This window comes from Chenopodium album, chromosome 3 (assembly GCF_948465745.1).
Source record: "Chenopodium album chromosome 3, dcCheAlbu1.1, whole genome shotgun sequence".
Classification (NCBI taxonomy): domain Eukaryota; kingdom Viridiplantae; phylum Streptophyta; class Magnoliopsida; order Caryophyllales; family Amaranthaceae; genus Chenopodium; species Chenopodium album.
The window spans coordinates 9725577-9745344 of record NC_137836.1 but is presented as its reverse complement, the minus strand read 5'-3'; the positions used below and the strand labels follow the sequence as shown (position 1 = coordinate 9745344).

Below are 19768 nucleotides of genomic sequence, written 5' to 3'. Positions count from 1 at the left end.
CATTTTTAAAGAATGACATGTAGAATTTTTAAAAATTTTGAGTAAAATCCACAATCCGGTAAATAGGTGCGTGTACTACTTTGGCAACAAAAAAAATAAAAAATAAAAAATCAAGTCTTCTTTTACAAAAATAAAAAAAAACATATTAAAGTAGATTTTGACAAAAATCGCATTTTAAAAGGTAATTTACATATACATTTTGCTCCTAAAAAATTCTAACTTAACCTCCTAAAAATTGAAATTTGATCCGAATAAAGGTAATTTACATATACATGTTGCTTATTCTTGACAAGAGTCTTAACTCTTATTGTATGAAATTAGGAAAAAAAACAAAAAAAAAAAAAAAACAAAAACAAAACAAAAAAAAGAGAGAGAAAATTTATAATACTCCATAACTCCAATGTGAAAATTAATTTACTTTGCAAAGGAAATTAAAATAGCAACTTATTATTCACCGAAATGAGAAAATTGCAATAGCTTTAACATAATGATCGATCAGCAAAACATTCCATGCAATAGTTCTAGGGAAAACACCAAACTAACAATACCAAATTTATTTTACTCTATTTACATAATTTGAGGGATCAAAACTAAACTAACCCTCTCCAAAAACCTAAACACCCTCCAAACCATTTCTAAGATTAGCAAGCACTGTTAGTTCTTGAGACGACGGCGAACTCGGCAGTAGAAGTCCCAGTCAGGATGATCTGGCCCTATAGCCGGCTGACCAAGGGGTTGGCTAAAGTAATAAACCAGCAAAAATTAATTGTCAAGTTGATAATGTAATTTAAAATAGCTCATGTCTCACCTAAAGCATTATCATTGTTGTTGCTTGGATCACAAGTGTCGGGAAATATTCCAGTGTGCGCCTACAACAAAACACCCGATTAATAAAAGCAAAAAAATATTAACTTGTATAAATATACATGTTATACGAAGTATATAGATTATCGAATGAAAGTCGTATACAATTGCAAGAGCAAGGAAGAATATTTACCGGATTACAAAGGCTTTTGACAGGGTCATTATCTATAAGCAAAGTGTTTGATTCTGAAAATCGCGCTCCTTTGCTAGAGTTAGCAATATATGAATGAAGTTTGCTCAATTCTTTCAAGAACAAAGGTTTTCTTTTGTTCTCTAGAGTCTTGAATCCAGTATCAGTGGACTGCTTTTGGTCCTGTTACAAATTTTAGTGAATATCGTATATTCATAATATATCATGTTCACATGTAGTATAAAGTTCAATCATCATGTCATGGTCAAATCGTCAATAAGTTTCACATAATGCCAATAACGGACCTTAACTATTTTTTATGTAGCATACATTAGAAAAAATGACTCACCTGAAAGCTTGTACCTAAACCGTGCATTAAATAAATTACAGAGGAAACATGAAATGTACAAATTGACAGGAAATCATAAACAATGTCACAATCATTGACAAATAGGAAAAACGAAAGTACATAAGTGAGAAGTCAATTTAATATGAAAAAATGACGGATTACACTTAAAAGTTAAAAATATATTAAGACTCACCCAGACAAACAAGAACCTATTCTTTGATCCCTTGAAAGCGCAATCCAGAACCAAATCAACGTTTTGCCTAACATATCAATGAACAAAGAAGTATGAAATAAATTACACACAAAAAAAAGCCTGTGTTATAAGAGTATTATTTATGCATGCATGACTTACTCTTGAGCGGAAGACCATAGACCAACTTCAAATCTCTCAAGACAGAACTTCATGAACTCATCAAGGAAAGGCCTCTTATAAACTGCCATATATAAGAAGAAAAACAAAAAAAAAAAATCAAATTACTGAATAACAATTAAGGTAAATAGGAATGTTGAATTTTATTGTAGAAAAAAGTATGATAATCAAACCAAATTTGTTGCCATGATAGTAGACTCCATCAGGCCGACGATTTACAGGAATTTTAGACTTTTCGCTTCTATGAGCCCTGTGAATGAGCATACCACTGAGGTTAAACACGATGAGTTTGTTCTTTTTGGGACCAAGCTTGAGCTTCTCTATTGCAAGCTCAAGCGTTTGATCTTCATCGTCATTGTTATCACTATCATCAGTATCATAACTATGATAAAGGCGACCATCATCATCATCAGAGAAATCAGATAATACCATGTTTGCCTTAATTTGTTATAATCTTACTCTATTTGATCAAAAGTTGATTTGTTAGCAAGGAGTATTAAGTTTATATAAAAGAAAATGTCATGCATTTATATAGGAGTTAGAGTGATTAATTAATTGATAATCTTTCTAGCTTCTAGTGAAGAACGTATAGGGAAGAGTAGTGAGTAATAAACGTTACCAATAATTAGTATTGGAAAATGAATTACGAGTAATTAGTATTGGAATACGGAGAGACTCGATGGACCTTATCTACTATGGAGAAGGGAGTAATCATTTATAAAAACCCATCCTTATCTTGTACCTAGTCCTATACATGGGAATCAGACTATTGATAACTTAGTTTGAGACTCTGTCAATTCCAAGCAACTGGAAACATGAAAAATTAAAGGACTCTCCGGTCAATTTATTAAATTCATTTTGCAAAAACGAACAAGGCTGCAAAAATACATTTAATTAAACATATACTAAACCAAGCATGAAGAAATAGATGAGTTTTGAACATTGCACGGTTACACAACATTCAACACATTTATCGCCTACATGTAAAATAGGTGTAGGACATCTATATCTATATCTAGTCTATAAATCTATAAATCTATAAAAGCACAAGCCACAAATTTTTCATATGACACATGGCATCACAATTCACAAGTCACTATTCACCCCATATACCACATGTCATCTCCCTTAATATTTATGTTTAAATCTTTATGTATTATACAACTTGAAAATTCAATGAAGAAAATGAAGTGTTTTATTTCCACCATAATAAAATAATGTTTTAATTAATACACACTACATAAACATATAAATTATAAGAAAAATTGTCTTTCCATCTCCAAGCTAGATTTTAAATATAATTTAAAATAATGCCATTTTATATCCCACAATTTTCACGTGTATATATCTAACTAAATTCATTCATCTTCTTTCACGGTTCTACCCTCTTTCTTTTTTTCTTTTAAGTTTAGAAATGAAACATTTTCCTACATATGAAAATAATTAACCCAAGTAACAACCCGTGTATTAAACGGGCCAAAAAGCTAGTTAAGATTAATTGCAAAAACACTTCCCACATCGTGTGTGTGGAAACCCCTATTCCCTACCTTATCCAAAGTAATAAATTTAAGAAAGTTCTTATGTCTCTAAGAATGTTCTTTTACTTATTTGCCTCTATTTTATTCAAAAGTCTTAAAAATGTCTGTTGAATTCCCTAAATTGATCAACATAAAGGCCACTAGTAAGAATTCTCCTCAAAGGGCTAGCCATGTCGCCTACAGTGGCGGATTTAGAAATTTTTATTTAGGGGGACGACAACTAAACATCGCATAATTTGATAAAAATATTTTAAAGAAGAAATTAAAATACATACATAGATAATTTAATAGTTAAAGTTTTATGTCTAAAAAATCCAAAATATTTAGTCATACAACTCAAAAAAATGAAAAAAATACATAAAGTTTAAAATTAACTTATAATTGCATCATTTGAGTCTTCTCATTTTCAAAACGATCAATGTTTTTTTTTTTTTTTTCCAATGCAAACTTGTAGGAATACATTCTTCTCAATAAGAGCGACCAAATAATCATTCATCGGTTACGCAACTTACTTTTGACATATGTTATTCCGGAGTACGCTTTTTCAACAGTTGTCGTATCATACCCATCACGAGAGCTAATACACATACAATTATTGTTTTTTGTCCCTTCATACAACACCATTAGAAATTTGACACATTATCAATGGGAGAAAATTAGAAGTCAAATATAAGTTGAATATAATAGAACTTGGGTCCATTATTCTAACCAATAAAAACACGACAAATTAGAGTTGTACGTTGAGACCACATACAACAATTTTATGTGTAGCCTTTACCTACCTAACACATACGGAGTATGTAATTAGGAAACAATTTAACATCCTAACATTGGGATATAAACAATCAACATTAAGCAATCATAACAATTAAAAAAAATTAAAATTCCAACAATTAAGGCAATATATAACAATAAAAAAATTAAAATTCCGACAATTAAGCAAATATAACGATAAAAAAAATTTCCCTTAAAGAAAAAACATTAAAAAAAAATTTCCCTCAAAAGTAAAAACAATAAAAAAAAATTCATACAGTATTTAAACAATTAAGTAAATACGACAATCATTCTTGTGGACAATAATAAGCTAGTTTGCTCATTTTAGCTTTTTTTACTTTTAAGAGACGGGGAAACAATTGTTCCCCTCTCCCTCCGCCACAGGCCGCCTGCATTGCGCGCATAAGAATCCTCACGAGACAAATATGATTATGCAAACCATTTAAAGGGTTTGGTTTATCCAAAGTTAAAATTTTGATTTAACTACTTGTTAACTCTATCACGAAGAGAGAGAATTTACTTCACAAGTCTTATAGGTTCTACCAAAATCATATAGCAATAGAAGGAGTAAGTAACCCCTTGATTTTTTTTTTTTTTTTTTTTGTTTTTTTTTACATGTGATGTTTCTTAGGGACAAAGTGAACTTTCACACTCCCACTCACATATACCCATTTAATTTGGCGCAGTGTACATTACATCTATTAATAATCTCAAAGCTCAAATCATGTGTCTAATAACTCTAATACCCTGTTAAATATGGACTTGAACTGCACTCATTACCAAGAGAAATAATTCATTTTGCAAGTCCAAAAAGAGTTAAGAGTTTGATCCTAAAATCATTTGACAATAAAAAGGAGCAACTAATTCAATCCGATTTGGCATAAACGACCCTATATTTTGAATCGGGCAAACTTTTGGGACAGCGAAAGTGTAAGTTTATACTCCCTCCGTGTTTTTTTTAAGTGTTACACTTATCAAATCCGGTCGTGTTTCAATAAGTGTTACAGTTCCTTTTTTGGCAAAAAGCTACATTAAAATATCATATCTATCTCCTCTCATGGTCCCCACTCAAACCCACTACTACTTTTTATATTATATCTCTCATCTCACATTCATTATTTTTCAATAAACTATTAACCCCACTATCTTTCTTTTACAATTTTTTAATACTCCAACTACCCCCACTTACCTCTTATTTTATTTAAGTCAATTAAATTGTCTAAAACTATGTTCCGGTCAAACTGTAATACTTAAAAAAGCACAAAGGGGGTAACTAGGGATGACAATGAGTCAGATCGGATCTGATTATGCAAAATCTGACTCCGATCCTACAAGATGTCAGATTTTTAATCTGCCTCCACCTTCGACTTTTGACTCCGAGAATCTAATTTCAATCTGACTTAAACTTCCAACCTCCGACTCCGAATCTTACTTAAAATTTAATTTTAACCCAATTATCAATAGCAACCCAATAACAACCCATTTATAATCAACTTGAAAGACCTATAAGTTTATGAATTGATAAAAAAAATAAATAAATAAATAAATAAAAATAAAAAATAAAAAATAGGAAAAATTAGAAAAAATAATCCCAACTTTCATCAATTTTGATACAATAATCCCAACTTTGGATTATTCTGGAATAATCCGAATTTTAGGGGGTCTTCTTTTTCTTCAATCCCAAACCGGTCAACAAAAGTCAATGACTCATTATATCAAGTCACTTGACACGTGTCAAGTCCTGATTGGTCTAAAAAAATTTAAAAAAAAAACAAAAAAAAAAGAAAAAAGAACTTCCCTCCCTCAAAACCACCAGCCCCCACCCAAACCACCCCCTCCACCAATCCTCCCCCACCCCTTCCACCAGACCCCACCCGAAAACACCCCCCACGCAGTCGAAAAACTGCCCCCACCCCCGACCACCACTCCCCACCTGCCGAAACTGACCCAAACCACCATCCCCGTCGCAACACCCAAAACCCTCACCGCCGTACTCCAAAATTGAAACCCCAATTATGGTTTTAAGGTTTCGAATATGGGTCAAAATTGAGGGAGAAAAAGGGCGAAAATGGTTGGGGGAGTGAGAACGTCGGCATAGAAGAGGAGGTTTAGGTGCCAGTGGTGATGGAGGGTTTTTTCGAGGAAGGGATTGAGGTGGTTTATGGGGTGGGGGAAGGGAGGGGGGAGGGTATCGTGGGTGGGGGGAAGGGAGGGGGAGGTGTTTCGGCAAGTGGGGAGTGGTGGTTGGGGGGTGAGGGTGGTTTTCGGCTGCGTTGGGGGTGTTTTCCGGGTGGGGTCTAGTGGAAGAGGTGGGGGAGGGCTGGTGGAGGGGGTGGTTTGGGTGGGGGGCTGGTGGTTTAGGGGGAATTATGTTTTTTTTTTTTTTTAATTTTCAAAGTTTTTTTTTTTAATTTTGGACTAATCATGTACTAACACGTGGCTTTTAAAAAAACATAAAAAAAAAAAAAAAAAATTAACCTTCTCAACAGGTAACCGGTCATAAGGACTGAAGATAAAGAAACCCCCCCAAAGTTTGGATTATTCCAGAATAATCCAAAGTTGGGATTATTGTACCAAAATTGATGAAAGTTGGGATTATTTTTTCTAATTTTTCCTAAAAAATAAAAAATTAATTATTTAGAAATGGAAAAATTGCCCGGAATAATCCGACCTTTTGCCCGTCCGCTGAAAATAATCTCACCTTTGGATTATTTTTTTAATAATCCCACCTTTATACCCATTCCGCTATAAATGGTCCCATTTTACTTGGAACTGGTTGAGCAGGTAATTTTTTTTTTAAAAAGTAGAATTTACACGTGTTGCTCCTTGATTAGTCAAAAAAATAAAAATAAAAAAGTAGTAAAAAAACCACCACCGCCACCTAAGCCACCCCAATTCAGCCACCACCACCCAACCTAAACCCTAGAACCACTATCCCACCCACACTTGAAACCACCAAGCTGACTGGAATCCCACCGAGCCAAGCCAACCTAAACCCAATTACCCATTAACCCAACCCCTTAACCACATTAACCATTTAACCCAACCCCTCCTCTGTGGACGACGACGACGACGCGACTGGAAACGGTGGACGGGGGAGACGCGACGCGACCAGAATCTGGGGATGGGGGAAGTCGGCGCGTCGGAGCTGGGTTTAAGGGAGTTAATGGGTTTTTCGCGGACGGAGCCTGGGTTTAAGGGCTGGGTTTTCACGGGGGTAAGAGTGAGGGAGAGGATTGGTGGTTCATGGGAGGGTAGGGTAAGCCGGAGCCGCGTGAATGGGGTTGGCCGGTTGGGGGTTGGCTTGGTTTCGTGAGGATTCGAGGGTGGTTCATGTGGAGGTTCGTGAGGGAGGGAGGGGTTCGAGGGTGGTTCAGGGAAGGGGGTTCGATTGTGGTTCAAGGGAGGGGTGGCAGGGGAGGCCGGCGTGCCGGGATTGGTGGCAGGGGAGGTCGGCGCGCCGGATTGGTGGCAGAGGAGGTGGTTTGGGTGGTGGGTGGTTTCTAAATTAATTAATTGTTTTTTTATTTTTTTTTTAAATTTTATTTTTTGGACTAATTGGGTGCCAACACGGGGCTAGTAACTTGCTATAACAAGTTAACTAATCGGTTGGGGCCAATAAAAAAGATCGGGGGGTAAAGGTGGGATTATTAAAAAATAATCCAAAGGTGGGATTATTTTCAGCGGACGGGCAAAAGGTCGGATTATTGCGGGCAATTTTTCCATTTAGAAAATTGATCGAATAAGTCGAATTTTAAGTAACTCCGACTCTCCTCCGAGTCAGAGTCGGATTTGTTAAACAAAGTCAAATTCGGATTATTATTTCTTAGATCCGGTTTAGATTTTTTTCTTCAAATCGAATCAGACTAGGGGCGGATTGGACATCCCTATTTATAACCCACGTAGAACCTAAGTTACATGGGCTTAAAATAGTTTTTGTCAAAAATGGATCCCAGTACAGAAATGTGGTCCCACGTGTTAGGCTTAGAATGTTCTAGCAACACCGCATCCCTTCGCGTTTGTTCTCATCTATTCTCCTCTATTCCATTTTCCAAACCTTCCAGCATTTTCTACACTCCATTCTTTAACCCTCTATTAAAACCACAACAACATATCCCCAACTCAAAACAAACTAAAAAAATAATCCCAAATCATAATCTTCGCAAACATTCAAACCAATCATCATCATCATCATGAAGCCAATAGTAGGGGACGATCCAGTGACACTCCGAACCAAACACCGCGACGAAGAAGGCAAGGTCGTATCCGAGAAGATAGAATTGCACGCACACGACAAAGATACCCTTAAGCATATTGAGAAGAAACTCGTTGATACGGGTTTACACCGTCTCGAACGACACTCAGCTGACACAAGGGCATCCGTGAAGAAACCTCCTCCTAAGAAGGGACACGGTGGGAAGTATACGTGGGAAGGGCCCGACCTCGAGGCCGATAACGAGCTCGAGGCCGAACCCGCTATCGATGAAGGTGATCCTAATTATGTTGATGAGGTGGAAGAGGTGGTGGATGATGAGGAAGTGAAAGAGAGGGTGAAAGGTGAAGTTGAGGTGGCTAAGGTTGTTGAGGATAAAGAAGGTGTTGCTAGAGTTGAGGTTGATCCTCAGATCATTAATAATACTAATGTTTGAGATTTTGTAATTATCAGTTTCTTGTTTAATTTGCATGTTATGGGGTTTAATTAACTGCTTAATTTGGGTTAATCTTCTTAATGTTGTTTTCTTTTTTTTTTTTAATCTGAAGTTTCAGCAGTTAACCAAGCAGTTGTATGTTGGTGTGCTAATGTGATTACAAGAATATCAATGCATTTGCTGAAGCTTTTTTAATTAATTGACAATTTGGATGTTTAAATTTGCATTTTTTGGCCTTCTAGCTATTATTTTATGCATAAACTGGTAACTTAATTTCCTTACAATTAAAATTAAGTTATATGAATCCTGAAAAACAAATGCTTAATTAATTGTAAAGAACTTATAGTACGTGGGTGAGAATTGAGATATGTTTACGGTGTAAAATCAATTCATGTTTGAATTCGGTTAAATTAATTTGAGCCAAATCATGTCATTCTTGAGTAAGAGACTAAGGATGTGTTCTATTCACCTGATTTTTTCTTGTCTAAACTTATTAACCCTTATCTGAACTTATCCGAACTTATTATCCTTTATTAACACTTATTTGACCTTATTAAACCTTATTAACACTTATAAGACGTTATTAGACATTATTTGTCATTCTTGAAATATATTGTGTAACATATTGGTAATATGAGTATATATGTAACAATATATTAAAATAAAAGCAATAAAATATGAAAATATTAGCATTTTTGAATATATTAAACTTGTTGATTTGCTTAACTTTTATATAAGTAAAATTTATCTAGTTTTACCATAACTTATGAGTATAACGTTACTTTAATTTTATTTTTTATGCAAATGTTACTTTATTCTTATATGAAATCATGATAATAAAACACATAAAATTTTACAAAAAAAAAAAAGTGAAAAGCAATCTTGATTAGTAATAACTCTATATAAATATATATAATAAGTGGAAATAAGGTGAGGAAAACGTTAATTTAGAACTTATTAACCATGAACTTATCTGGAACTTATTCTTATATGAACTTCTTATATGAACTAAAAGGGTCTGTTCTGTTCACCTTATTTCCACTTATTATATTTATATAGAGTTATTACTAATCAAGATTGCTTTTCACTTTTTGTTTTGTAAAATTTTATGTGTTTTATTATCATGATTTCATTGTTGCAACATTTACGCTTCACAATTTTATCCGTCTATACGAATTAGGGATACCAATATTTCAAGAGGTTGAAGAAATGGAGACTAGAGCAGATTATAATTTGTATGATATCCAAAGGAAAAAAGCTATAAACCGTATTCGGGATAAAATAACAAAAGATATATGGAAGTCGGTTGGAGGTGTCGTAGAGGATGATATAGAAGAAGGAGATGATGAGAATGATGATGATGAAGCATTAGAAGATTAAAACTAGGAGTTAGGTGAGATCTCATACTAACTACGGTCACGGAGTCGCGCCCGTGGTCGTTGGATGTTTATTGATGTTTCCGAAAGGAGACATGGGGTTTTTCTTTTATTGATGTTCCAAATGGAGCATGGGTTGGACAACCTTGTCTATTGCGTAATCCAATGAATAAAAATAATGATTTACATATTATTAATTAATGGAGTCTTAGTAATATAAATAGTTGAGTCATGTGCCGAGTTTATAAACTAATGATGCGTGATGATTGACTATTGGTAGCATGTTAGGGATTTCTTTTAAGTTTTCCAGCTTGTATGTACTCAGTTTTGCTGATTGCGTGCTTTGTGTGTCTTTCTTTGGTCATGGTCTTCGCTTTTCAATGACCCTGTGACGATCCAATTTTTACACTTGTAATATTGGGGAGCAGATTAACCATAGGCTCTTACACATGCAGCATTCGCATCAGGGTTGTGGGATTTTGAGTGGAGAGTTGGTTATTATTCGCAGTTTATTTCTTTTCATAAGTTTGAATTTATTTAAACTCTGGTTTTATTTATTTACTACTTTTGTGGGGTTTTGAATAAGGGCCTTAATGGTTCCAAGTTGTATGATTTAATTTGGTTTTGGTTATTGGTTTTGAAACTTATTTATAACTGAATTAAATTTTTCGCTGCTATTTTCTGAAAAAGCCTTAACGTTTGAACACGTGGCGGTAGCACGCCAGTAATTCTCTTGGAATTGTTCAGGTTATTCACAGGTTTTTAAGAGAGAAATATTGGGGCGTTACAACGACCCCCGCCCACTTACCCACCATGACCCCCCACCAATACCAGAACACCGACCAGTAACACCACACCACGACCTCCACCAACATCGGAAAAGCGGCCAGCACCACCACCCACCATCACCCATCCACCCACAACAACCCCCACCAACACGAGGACACCTGCCAACACCACCAGCCACCACGACCCCCACCAACAACAAATCGACCTAAACAAACCAATTCAACCACCCATCACAATAAAATTAAAAAAAAAACTGAAAAAAAGATAAAAAAGGAAATACCTTGAATATCACAAAAAAAAAAATCAAAATTGGCTTTAAATTTGGGTTTAATGGGTCGAATTCGACCATAAAAACCCACACGCACCACCACCGAACTACCACCGTTTAATCCACACGAATTGGTTCGAAAATCCATGCTCGAATTGGGTTGAAAATCCATGCTCGAATTGGGCCAAAACCCACCGGACTACCACCGGATTTCACTGAGAAAGGAAAGAAAGAGATGAGAGAGAAAGAGAAGGAGATGGAGAAAGGAGAGATGAGAAGATGGCGTGACAATGGAGGTGTGAGAGGAGAGAGAAGTGAGGGAGTGAATGAGAGGAGAGAGAGCGAACTGAGAAGTGAGCTAGAATAGGGGCGAAAGGGGAGAGAGGAGAGAGAGGTCGTGAGAGGGATATAATGGGCTTAGGGTTTTTGAATTGTAATCCCGCTTTTTTTTTTTTAAAATGGAAAGCGGTTTGGGGTTGAACCGCTTGCCAATATATCTAATGGCAAGCGGTTCAACCCAAACCGCTTGTCATTATATATGTTGGCAAGCGGTTCAACCCCAAACTGCTTGCCATTTAATATTACAGGTTTATTTAAAAAAATTTGGGTACATGGCAAGCGGATTTTTAAAACCGCTTGCCATTTGGGGCTTCCCATCACTTATTTCCTACTAGTGTAATTAAGTGTCACATGGTTAGGTGAGGACCACTTTCTCACTTGGTCCCCAAGGCATTTCACATGCATTGTGAACTAACCATGTGTCACCCAACCTTGAGCCCCAAGTTGGGTTCGGTTGGGCCACTTTCTTTTGGCCCGTGTCCATGACCTATCACCCGGGTCCACGACCCTTGCCACATGCGCTGCCACCGTGGCGCGCTGCCTCTTGGTGGCTGCCACGCGTGCTGCCACGTGGTGTTTTTCCATGTGTGATGCCATGTGGCACGCTCCTATTTGGCGCGCTTTCCTAGCCTTTCGTGTGGCTAGGATTTTACTTGTTACTTGAGGTATTTTTTCATTTCACCAAATCCTAAATTTTGGCTCGACATTTGAGATTCTCCGACGCTCGGTTTCGACGCTCCAAGCTCGAATTTCCGACGTCTAAATATTTATTACTCGGGTGACTCATTGATTCTTCCGAATTAATTCGTCGTGTCGGTTCGTTCATTGCTTGGGTGTGACCCAAAGGGTTCAGTCAAGATTAAGATGTAATCGGAAGTGGCCTCCACCTAGGCATTCCGATCACTTGACCTTACTGAATATATTAGCTTTCTAATAATTTTGAACCCACTATCAGAATAATACACTTGTTCGAAGGACACCATTCCTTTCAATCTCTCACTTATCCTTCCGGACAAGTGAGCTTTCAGTGTATAGCCCCTTTCCTATGTCTCTTCATGAACTACAGGGTAAGATTATTCGTCATCCCTGTTACGTCCATAAGTGTTTCTCAAAATCCGAGTTTGACTGTCAATAAGCAGATGATTTCTAAAATCCATCTGAGCACGGCCATGCATTTTCACTGTCTTGCTCTTCGAAAGTCCTTGTAAACAACAAGACATGTTCCCTATTATTATTAGGGGGACATTCCTAGTCTTGTAATGTAGCTTCTCTTACTAAGAGGATCTAGCCGCCTGATAGCCGTCGTTATAATCCCCAATTACGGCAGACGTTTGACCAACATAAAAAACGGACTAGTACTTAAACAAGAGACCTCACAATACTCATGGTTAAGGAAAAGAGTTCCGATAGCAATAATGAGAAATATACTTATGACGATTTTGAATCTCTTAAAGTATTCTCATAGGTCGATCCAGTATGGTTCTAAACCAATACCTGTGCAAATGATTTATGTCCTCGTAGCACAAGAAACGGTGCTATAAATCATACTACACACTAATCTCTATTGGTCATTAATAGTCCACCATATAAATATTCAATGTTCACTTAATAGGTGATTCTTTATTCAAGACATTGTCTTGATACCATATTTTGAATATTCTTTAAAATCGAATGGACTCATTATTTTGATTCTAAACCACAATTAAATAGTTTTGTGGAATATTTAGAAAATTTTTATTCCACTATTAAACTTCACAATGTTTATCTTATGATAAATGGTTTTCCCAAATGTTCTACTCTTCATAAAACATTTATAGAAATCACACCCATATCTAATATGCTTGATTTCTTTCACGCAATTTGTGAATGTTGTCGTTCACTTATTACATAGGTTTAGTTATAATTACTTTGCAAATCTTAGCATCTCATTATCCACCATTTCCATAATAAGATGATAAAATTTTGAGAGTGTTAATGGATTACATGTGATCTAGGATTTATTGTCCAAGCAATGGCTCCCACTTATTTTTCATGATTTGTGACCTTCAGCTTGACAACCTACAATCATCAACGTTCAACAACAAACTTTCCATTTAACATTTTCCTTATTATTGCTTTTTTTAGGCAACAATATTCTCATCATATACTTTAGTAGACTTCTTGATGATGCCTTGCTTGGGTTTCACTCCCAACGGCTCACAATGATTTGGAATACCCTAATCACTTGTGATCATGGAAATTTATCTTAAATTTCCGCACATTATACATGGATGCACATCCATGTTACCATTTCTCAAGCCATGATGCTTCTTACCTCGTGCTTTACAAATGGCTTCCTTATTAAGGATTTCATCCTTATTTAAGGTTTGTGCTTGCATCATCAATGCTCAAATTATATTTGTTTCCATGCGTCAAGAACTCATCCTCTAAGTTATCCAAGTGTTTTGGATGTTCTTGACTATAATCTAATACTTATATTAAAGTTGATTGGTACTATATACATACTTCACATGCTCTAAGCAAGTAAGTCGTGTGACGATTCCATATCATAGATTTACATGATGGATTTAATTGTAGAATGATTCTAAATCTTTATCCCATCAATTTGACGTTTTAGCTCATTCAGTTTCACTGAGTCTTTGCTAAATTGTTCGCTATGTGATATGGTTGAAAGTCTCTTACTAGAGTCTTTCTTGTTTGACTTAGTATTTAGCCTAGCTCATCCTTAGTTCAAACATTTACTTAGTTTTATACATATGGGTCGAAAGCCTTTCAAAGTCCTTCATGTTTAATATGGTAAATTCCTTTACTCGTTTAAACATTTAATTAAGTCTATACCATAGAAATTAATTCCCAATATGTATACTAAGTATCGCCTTTAGCTTGGTCCATTGTCAAAATACTTTCAATTCTAAGCATTTAGCATTTGATAGTTATTTCACAATAGAGTTCGTAAACTTCTCGTTGGACCTTTACTTTTGCTCTCACTAAACTTCTTATTCATCAGAATTTCTATGTTTCTCCATAAGCCAATCCTCTTATTAACTTTATGAGAAAACACGTTCCAATTCCTATATGCAATGCTTCCTTTAATCCCATGACGGATTCCTTGAGCTTGCTTTCAAATCTAGCATTATTTAGATTTTCAAAACCCTTAGAATATCCTATAGTCACTTCCAAAATCCTATTTTGGGAAGGCAGTTTTGGTATCTATTTTTCCATGTATCATATGTTCAATTTTGCTAGATCAATCACGAAAAGACTTAAGCATTCCGATTGGTGAATGGGTTTGTGTTAAAATCAGCTCTGTGAATTTAATTATATCCTTTTCAACCAATCTAGCTATTTATGCATATACATATCCACATTTGTTATTTTTCTACTTGAAAACTTATTTGCAATCGATGGGTCTTTCACCTTTCATGCAAATTAATCAAGTTTCAAACATGATTTTCAAACATAGGGTCTGTTTCGGATTTTCATGGCCTCTAACCATTATTCGGAATTTGGATTTGTTGTAGCTATCTTACAATACATTATTCCTTTACTATCTAATAGTAAATAGTATGCTTGTAAGTTTTAGGTTTATTTCTAACTTAATAGAAATTTATAGGATTCAATCCAAGCCTTTGGTGAATTCTATACCTATACAGGGCAATTTCATTAAACACTGAGTTTCAAGGCACTTCCAAAGCCCTTTTATTATGTTGATCTTACTCCAACAATTCTGATGTTTTGTGAGTAATAAATTTTCTTTTAAGGCACTTGTAAATCCCGTTTGAGTATTCTTGATCAAGCATTCTCACAAAGTCCTTTTAAGGTCTTCCGAGATTCTCAGTACTCTCAGTTTTAGTTTGTTGCTAAGCTCGATGGACATCGAGTTCATTTTCCTTCCACTTGTCGTTTTGGAAATGTGTTAATTTCCATAAAGACACCACTTAGAGCAACAAACATTATGTTCTCAATTAGGTTGTGGAGGTAATGCCCGTAGTCTCACTTGAATGCTTTCAAAGAGATATGTATAATGTCTTTGGGTAAAAGTTCGTTGTGAAACAAACAGTTAGCTCCCACTTGAGCTATCTTAGCCTCTAATGAGCCACTAAGCTCCCACTGAGCCACCTAGCTTCACTTAGCCGGTGAACTCCCACTGAGCCAGGAGCTCCCACTGAGACTAAGAGCCTTAGACATATACTTGAAAAGACGTTTAGAAGTTATTTCTATCCATAACTTAATATGGCGTTCTTTCTTAGCTTCGACATTTCGTTTAGTATAACATTAGTAATTTGTGCAAATCTTTAAGAACTTTATAGGAAGGGTTGTGAACCTTCTTTATTCGAGTCATTTTCAAATGACATCGAGATTTCCGTGAAGACAAACTATGTTCTTTGTGGAGTTGATTATGAAAATTTCCATTCATAACTTTGAGATGGTTACGCTTGGCTCAAGCAAACATCACTCGATCTAATCTAGACGTTTTGGTATCTTGCCAAGTCGATTCTGTACTTCACTAGACTCTTGGGCTACTCAAGTAAATTTTGTTCACATTTGATGAATACAACCATATCCTTTCAAATTCTTTATGAAACGTTTAAGTAATTGAATCCTCTTTAGCCTTTGGAGTCAATTGTCTATACCAAGAACAATATCTCTTTGTTTTGTCGGTTTCAACAAGTAAGACTTGCTTGTCTTAGAAAGATTTTGAATCGAGCAACTATCAAGAGCCTATCTAATAGAGCCTTGAGTACGTTCTTGTTGATGTGACATTTCTAAAGATGTTCGGAACGCAAATCATGCCCATGATTTGAACTTAGTGAGCTTATCATGTTTAGGGAAATGTTTGTTTATAATCAAGCATTTCTTGACTCAACGCTTGGATAACCATGTCATTCAAATAAATTCGCAACTATTGCTTTTACTTTGAATGTGAGTCTTTCCGTGTGTAAACGGATCAATTGCTGATTATGGAACATAATAATAACCATTACTTGTTCCATCCTTTTGCTTAAAAGGTCTTTAAACAAAGCATACGACCTTACAACTTATGTAGCTCTCCTTGCTTCATTCTAAGCTTGTAAGTCGATAACTTAGCTTAACTTCAATAGTTTCAGGTCACTTTCAAATTGGAACACTCAAGCAGTATCCGATACTTGTGAAGATAACGAATTGCTAAGTTAACTACAATACCATGAACTCATGGGTTGAAATGGAATCTTATTCCTTTTCTTCGTTCCTTGTTTCCTATATTTCTTATAGTACAATATCTCATAACCTTACTTTAAGAACCATTTCTTTAAGTGCCTTGACTTTTACACTTTGTTAGGCATAATCAGGCACCTAGTGCGCCGTAAAACAAAGTTCTATCTTTTCTTTCAATTCACACTTTGAATTACTACATCTATGAGTCCTACTCATTTATGTATGAAGCGAAAAGATACATTGGTTGTCAAATATCGACAATTTGAGTTTGCAACTCAATACTTCATGTTTGATCAAAACTACCTAGTATTTTGAATATATGATGTCCAACCGTCCTTTCAGACTTTGTTGTAAAAATCATTTATGAGAATTGTATTTTAGAAATGCTTTTCCTTTCTTTGAGAACTATTCTCAAGGATTTCCTTTACCAATAATGGAAACAATATTATTTGATTTAGAGTACTATAAATATAAGTGCAAAGTATAACCATTCATCAAGAATATAATAAGTTTGAAATTTAAGAGCATTCATGCAAACTTCAATCTTATTAAACGTCTTATTCACGCATAAAATTGTCCCTATTTGGCGAGAATAAGGCGATTCCAAGATCCAAGGGATCAACGAGTAATTAGGCATGCTTTGGCTTGTCCTACCACTTGATACCCCAAGGTAAGAAATTCTTTGCTAATGGCTCCAAGCCACTCTTAGTTAGATAATTGTCGCATCCAATGCGTCATGACGATATATCTCTTTTGCCACGACATGTATGGACTCCATCACTCATATCGTTGAGTACAACCAAAACCAACATGCACACCCTGTGTGCCTTACGTTCCTTGGAGTAGTGATGGCACCTCGCTTTGGCGTAGCCAACCATCACCCTCATTCGGTGTGCAAGTGTTGTTTTAGAAATGCAAGTTTTACTCAATATTATTAGGGACCTAGGTTTTATATGTTGGTTGATTTAAGTGAACTTAATTAATCATCACAACATAATGAAAACCTAAACATACATCTAACATATCATTCATATATAAGCACAAGCATAAATATATAAAGCATAAGTATAAGATGCATATTGGCAACTAGCATGACCCCTTGAATTCTTCAAGTCTTCAAAAGGTGTTCTCTTGCAATTTCAAGGCTTCGTCTTCCAAGAACCTTCGTCTTCAAGACTTAACCAAAATTATGCTACTACTAGCTAGTATCTACGATTAGGACTCATCTAAATATTAAGGTACACAAATACTCAACGGTACGCAGACTGTATTTAGATTTACAAAAATACATCACGACATGTAGTCCGTATTTTCTATCCTAATCGGGTCCCACTAGTTGCCATTTCATAAAACCTGTGAGACAATATACATTTCATTCATCCATTCACTATTTGTGAATGGCCCATGCATTTTATAACAAACAAGTAATAATGCATTAAACACGCGCACGCACTAGTAACTAATCTAGGTGGTTAATCCGATTAACACCCCTAATTAAAACTAGGCAAAGTTGTTTAACCGATTATGTAATTGACGTAATTAATAATTGAAACTCCCACTAAATCCCGCATCCATCTTAATTAATCCAATTAATTAAGCCGGTAGAACCCAAAATTTGTCAAAATAAATTTTTGCCAATGCCGCTCAAAACCGAGGCCTAAAATAAACAAGATTAATTAAAATAAAACGGTAAAATAAGCAAACAATTACGTAGTCCAAATTATCCAAGTGCCTAGCACTACAATTTGGAGTGCTCACTTCTCGCATAACCGAGTGATGCTCAACGAACGTGGGAGTGAATCGATGTCGCTAAGCGTTACACCGACAACATTAGCGAACTTTCACGCACCATCATGGCCACAGTGGCCTTGTCGTGCGAGTTCATCGCATCACATTGCTTCGTAAATGTAGGGAATATTTCAAGCGTTAACCCCTATCTTGAACCCCACTGTGATCATACACTAAAGTACGATGGCGTCCAAAGGGAAAGAAGATAGAGCAAAAGAGTCGCCAACAAGTTTTTTTAGGAACTTGTAAACCGTTCACGAGGTGAAGGTTACACCCCTTAACGATCCAAGAGATCGTCAACTTCATAAGGTCTTGAACCAAATAGGGTTCGGGGATGAAGGTACAAACCCAACCTAAAAGAGATTGAACCTGCCCTAATAATAGACCTCTACTTTATTCTGATCGTATTCATGTGCGCTTTCTGACTAACATACAATCAATAGATTAACCCTAAACCTGTTTATCTATGTTGGTTGAATATTAATGCACAAATAAATCTATTATTGGTGATCACTTGAATTATAATCCAAATAACCCTAAATAAGATTATTAATTATCTTATTAAGCGTGATTACAAGTACAAATTCCCTTTAAACATGTATAAAAGGTGTGATCAAGCAATAAATAATCATCAAGCAACATAATAATAATCATAACAATAATCATCATAATAATAATAATTAAAATAATCATGATCATAAATTATAATAATTATAATCATAATTAACATAATCATGTTAAAGCATTATAATAATAGCAAGATCCTAGGCATGATACTAACAAGATTAATAACAAACCCTAGCATGTCACTAAACATATAAAAATCAAAGCTTTAGCCCTAACATGATACTAACAATCATAAATATTAGGAAGAACATAAAAGGCATCATAACAATCATACTTAGTATTAAATTTACCCTAGACATGATACTAGAAATTAAAATAACAATCTAAGCATGGTTTCTACATCATAAAATCAATAAAACAATTAAAACACTTACTTAGATGCCTCGTACCTCTTTCTAATAACAAAATACACACGTTAGTAACTTCAAGGAAAATAATAAACAACAATTAAATTAAATAATTGAAAGAGAGATATGGGACCAAACCCTCAGAAATTAAACCTTTCACGTCTAGGGCGAAGGCAACTTCGAATATGGCTAGGTGTGTCTAGATCTAATGAATGCGGAATTTTGTATTTGAGAGAAGGCTAGTTTAGAAAAGAGAGAGAGAGAGAGAGTAATCAAGAGAATCTTGATGAGAGTTGGTGAATGAAAACGGAGTTTTTAGGAGACTATTTATAGAGAAAATCAGCCAACAAGATAAAACATTAAA

At 35.4% G+C, this 19768-nt stretch overlaps 2 protein-coding genes across 2 annotated transcripts; one reads left to right on the top strand and one right to left on the bottom strand.

The window, feature by feature from the left end:
• Window positions 1-797: 797 nt before the first annotated feature.
• On the bottom strand, window positions 798-2145 carry LOC145624815 (uncharacterized). The gene is made up of 5 exons (XM_081677902.1): window positions 1887-2145; window positions 1696-1777; window positions 1537-1603; window positions 998-1177; window positions 798-869 (listed from the first exon to the last, which is right to left on the bottom strand). Exons 1-5 carry the CDS (start codon window positions 2143-2145, stop codon window positions 798-800), a joined length of 660 nt encoding a protein of 219 aa, XP_081534028.1.
• A 6073-nt stretch (window positions 2146-8218) lies between these two features.
• LOC145624814 (uncharacterized) lies at window positions 8219-8674 on the top strand. Its single transcript, XM_081677901.1, has one exon. It carries the CDS (start codon window positions 8219-8221, stop codon window positions 8672-8674), a length of 456 nt encoding a protein of 151 aa, XP_081534027.1.
• The last annotated feature ends 11094 nt before the right edge of the window (window positions 8675-19768 follow it).

Bases quoted from the DNA above. Each gene is read 5' to 3' on its own strand.
- LOC145624815 (XM_081677902.1), bottom strand. From the start codon at position 2,145: ATGGTATTATCTGATTTCTCTGATGATGATGATGGTCGCCTTTATCAT. The intron at 1,178-1,536 runs GTGAGTCTTAAT...AATTTGTAACAG, and splicing joins ATAGGTTCTTGTTTGTCTGG to GACCAAAAGCAGTCCACTGA. The intron at 870-997 runs GTAAATATTCTT...GTTTTGTTGTAG, and splicing joins TCAAAAGCCTTTGTAATCCG to GCGCACACTGGAATATTTCC.
- LOC145624814 (XM_081677901.1), top strand. From the start codon at position 8,219: ATGAAGCCAATAGTAGGGGACGATCCAGTGACACTCCGAACCAAACAC.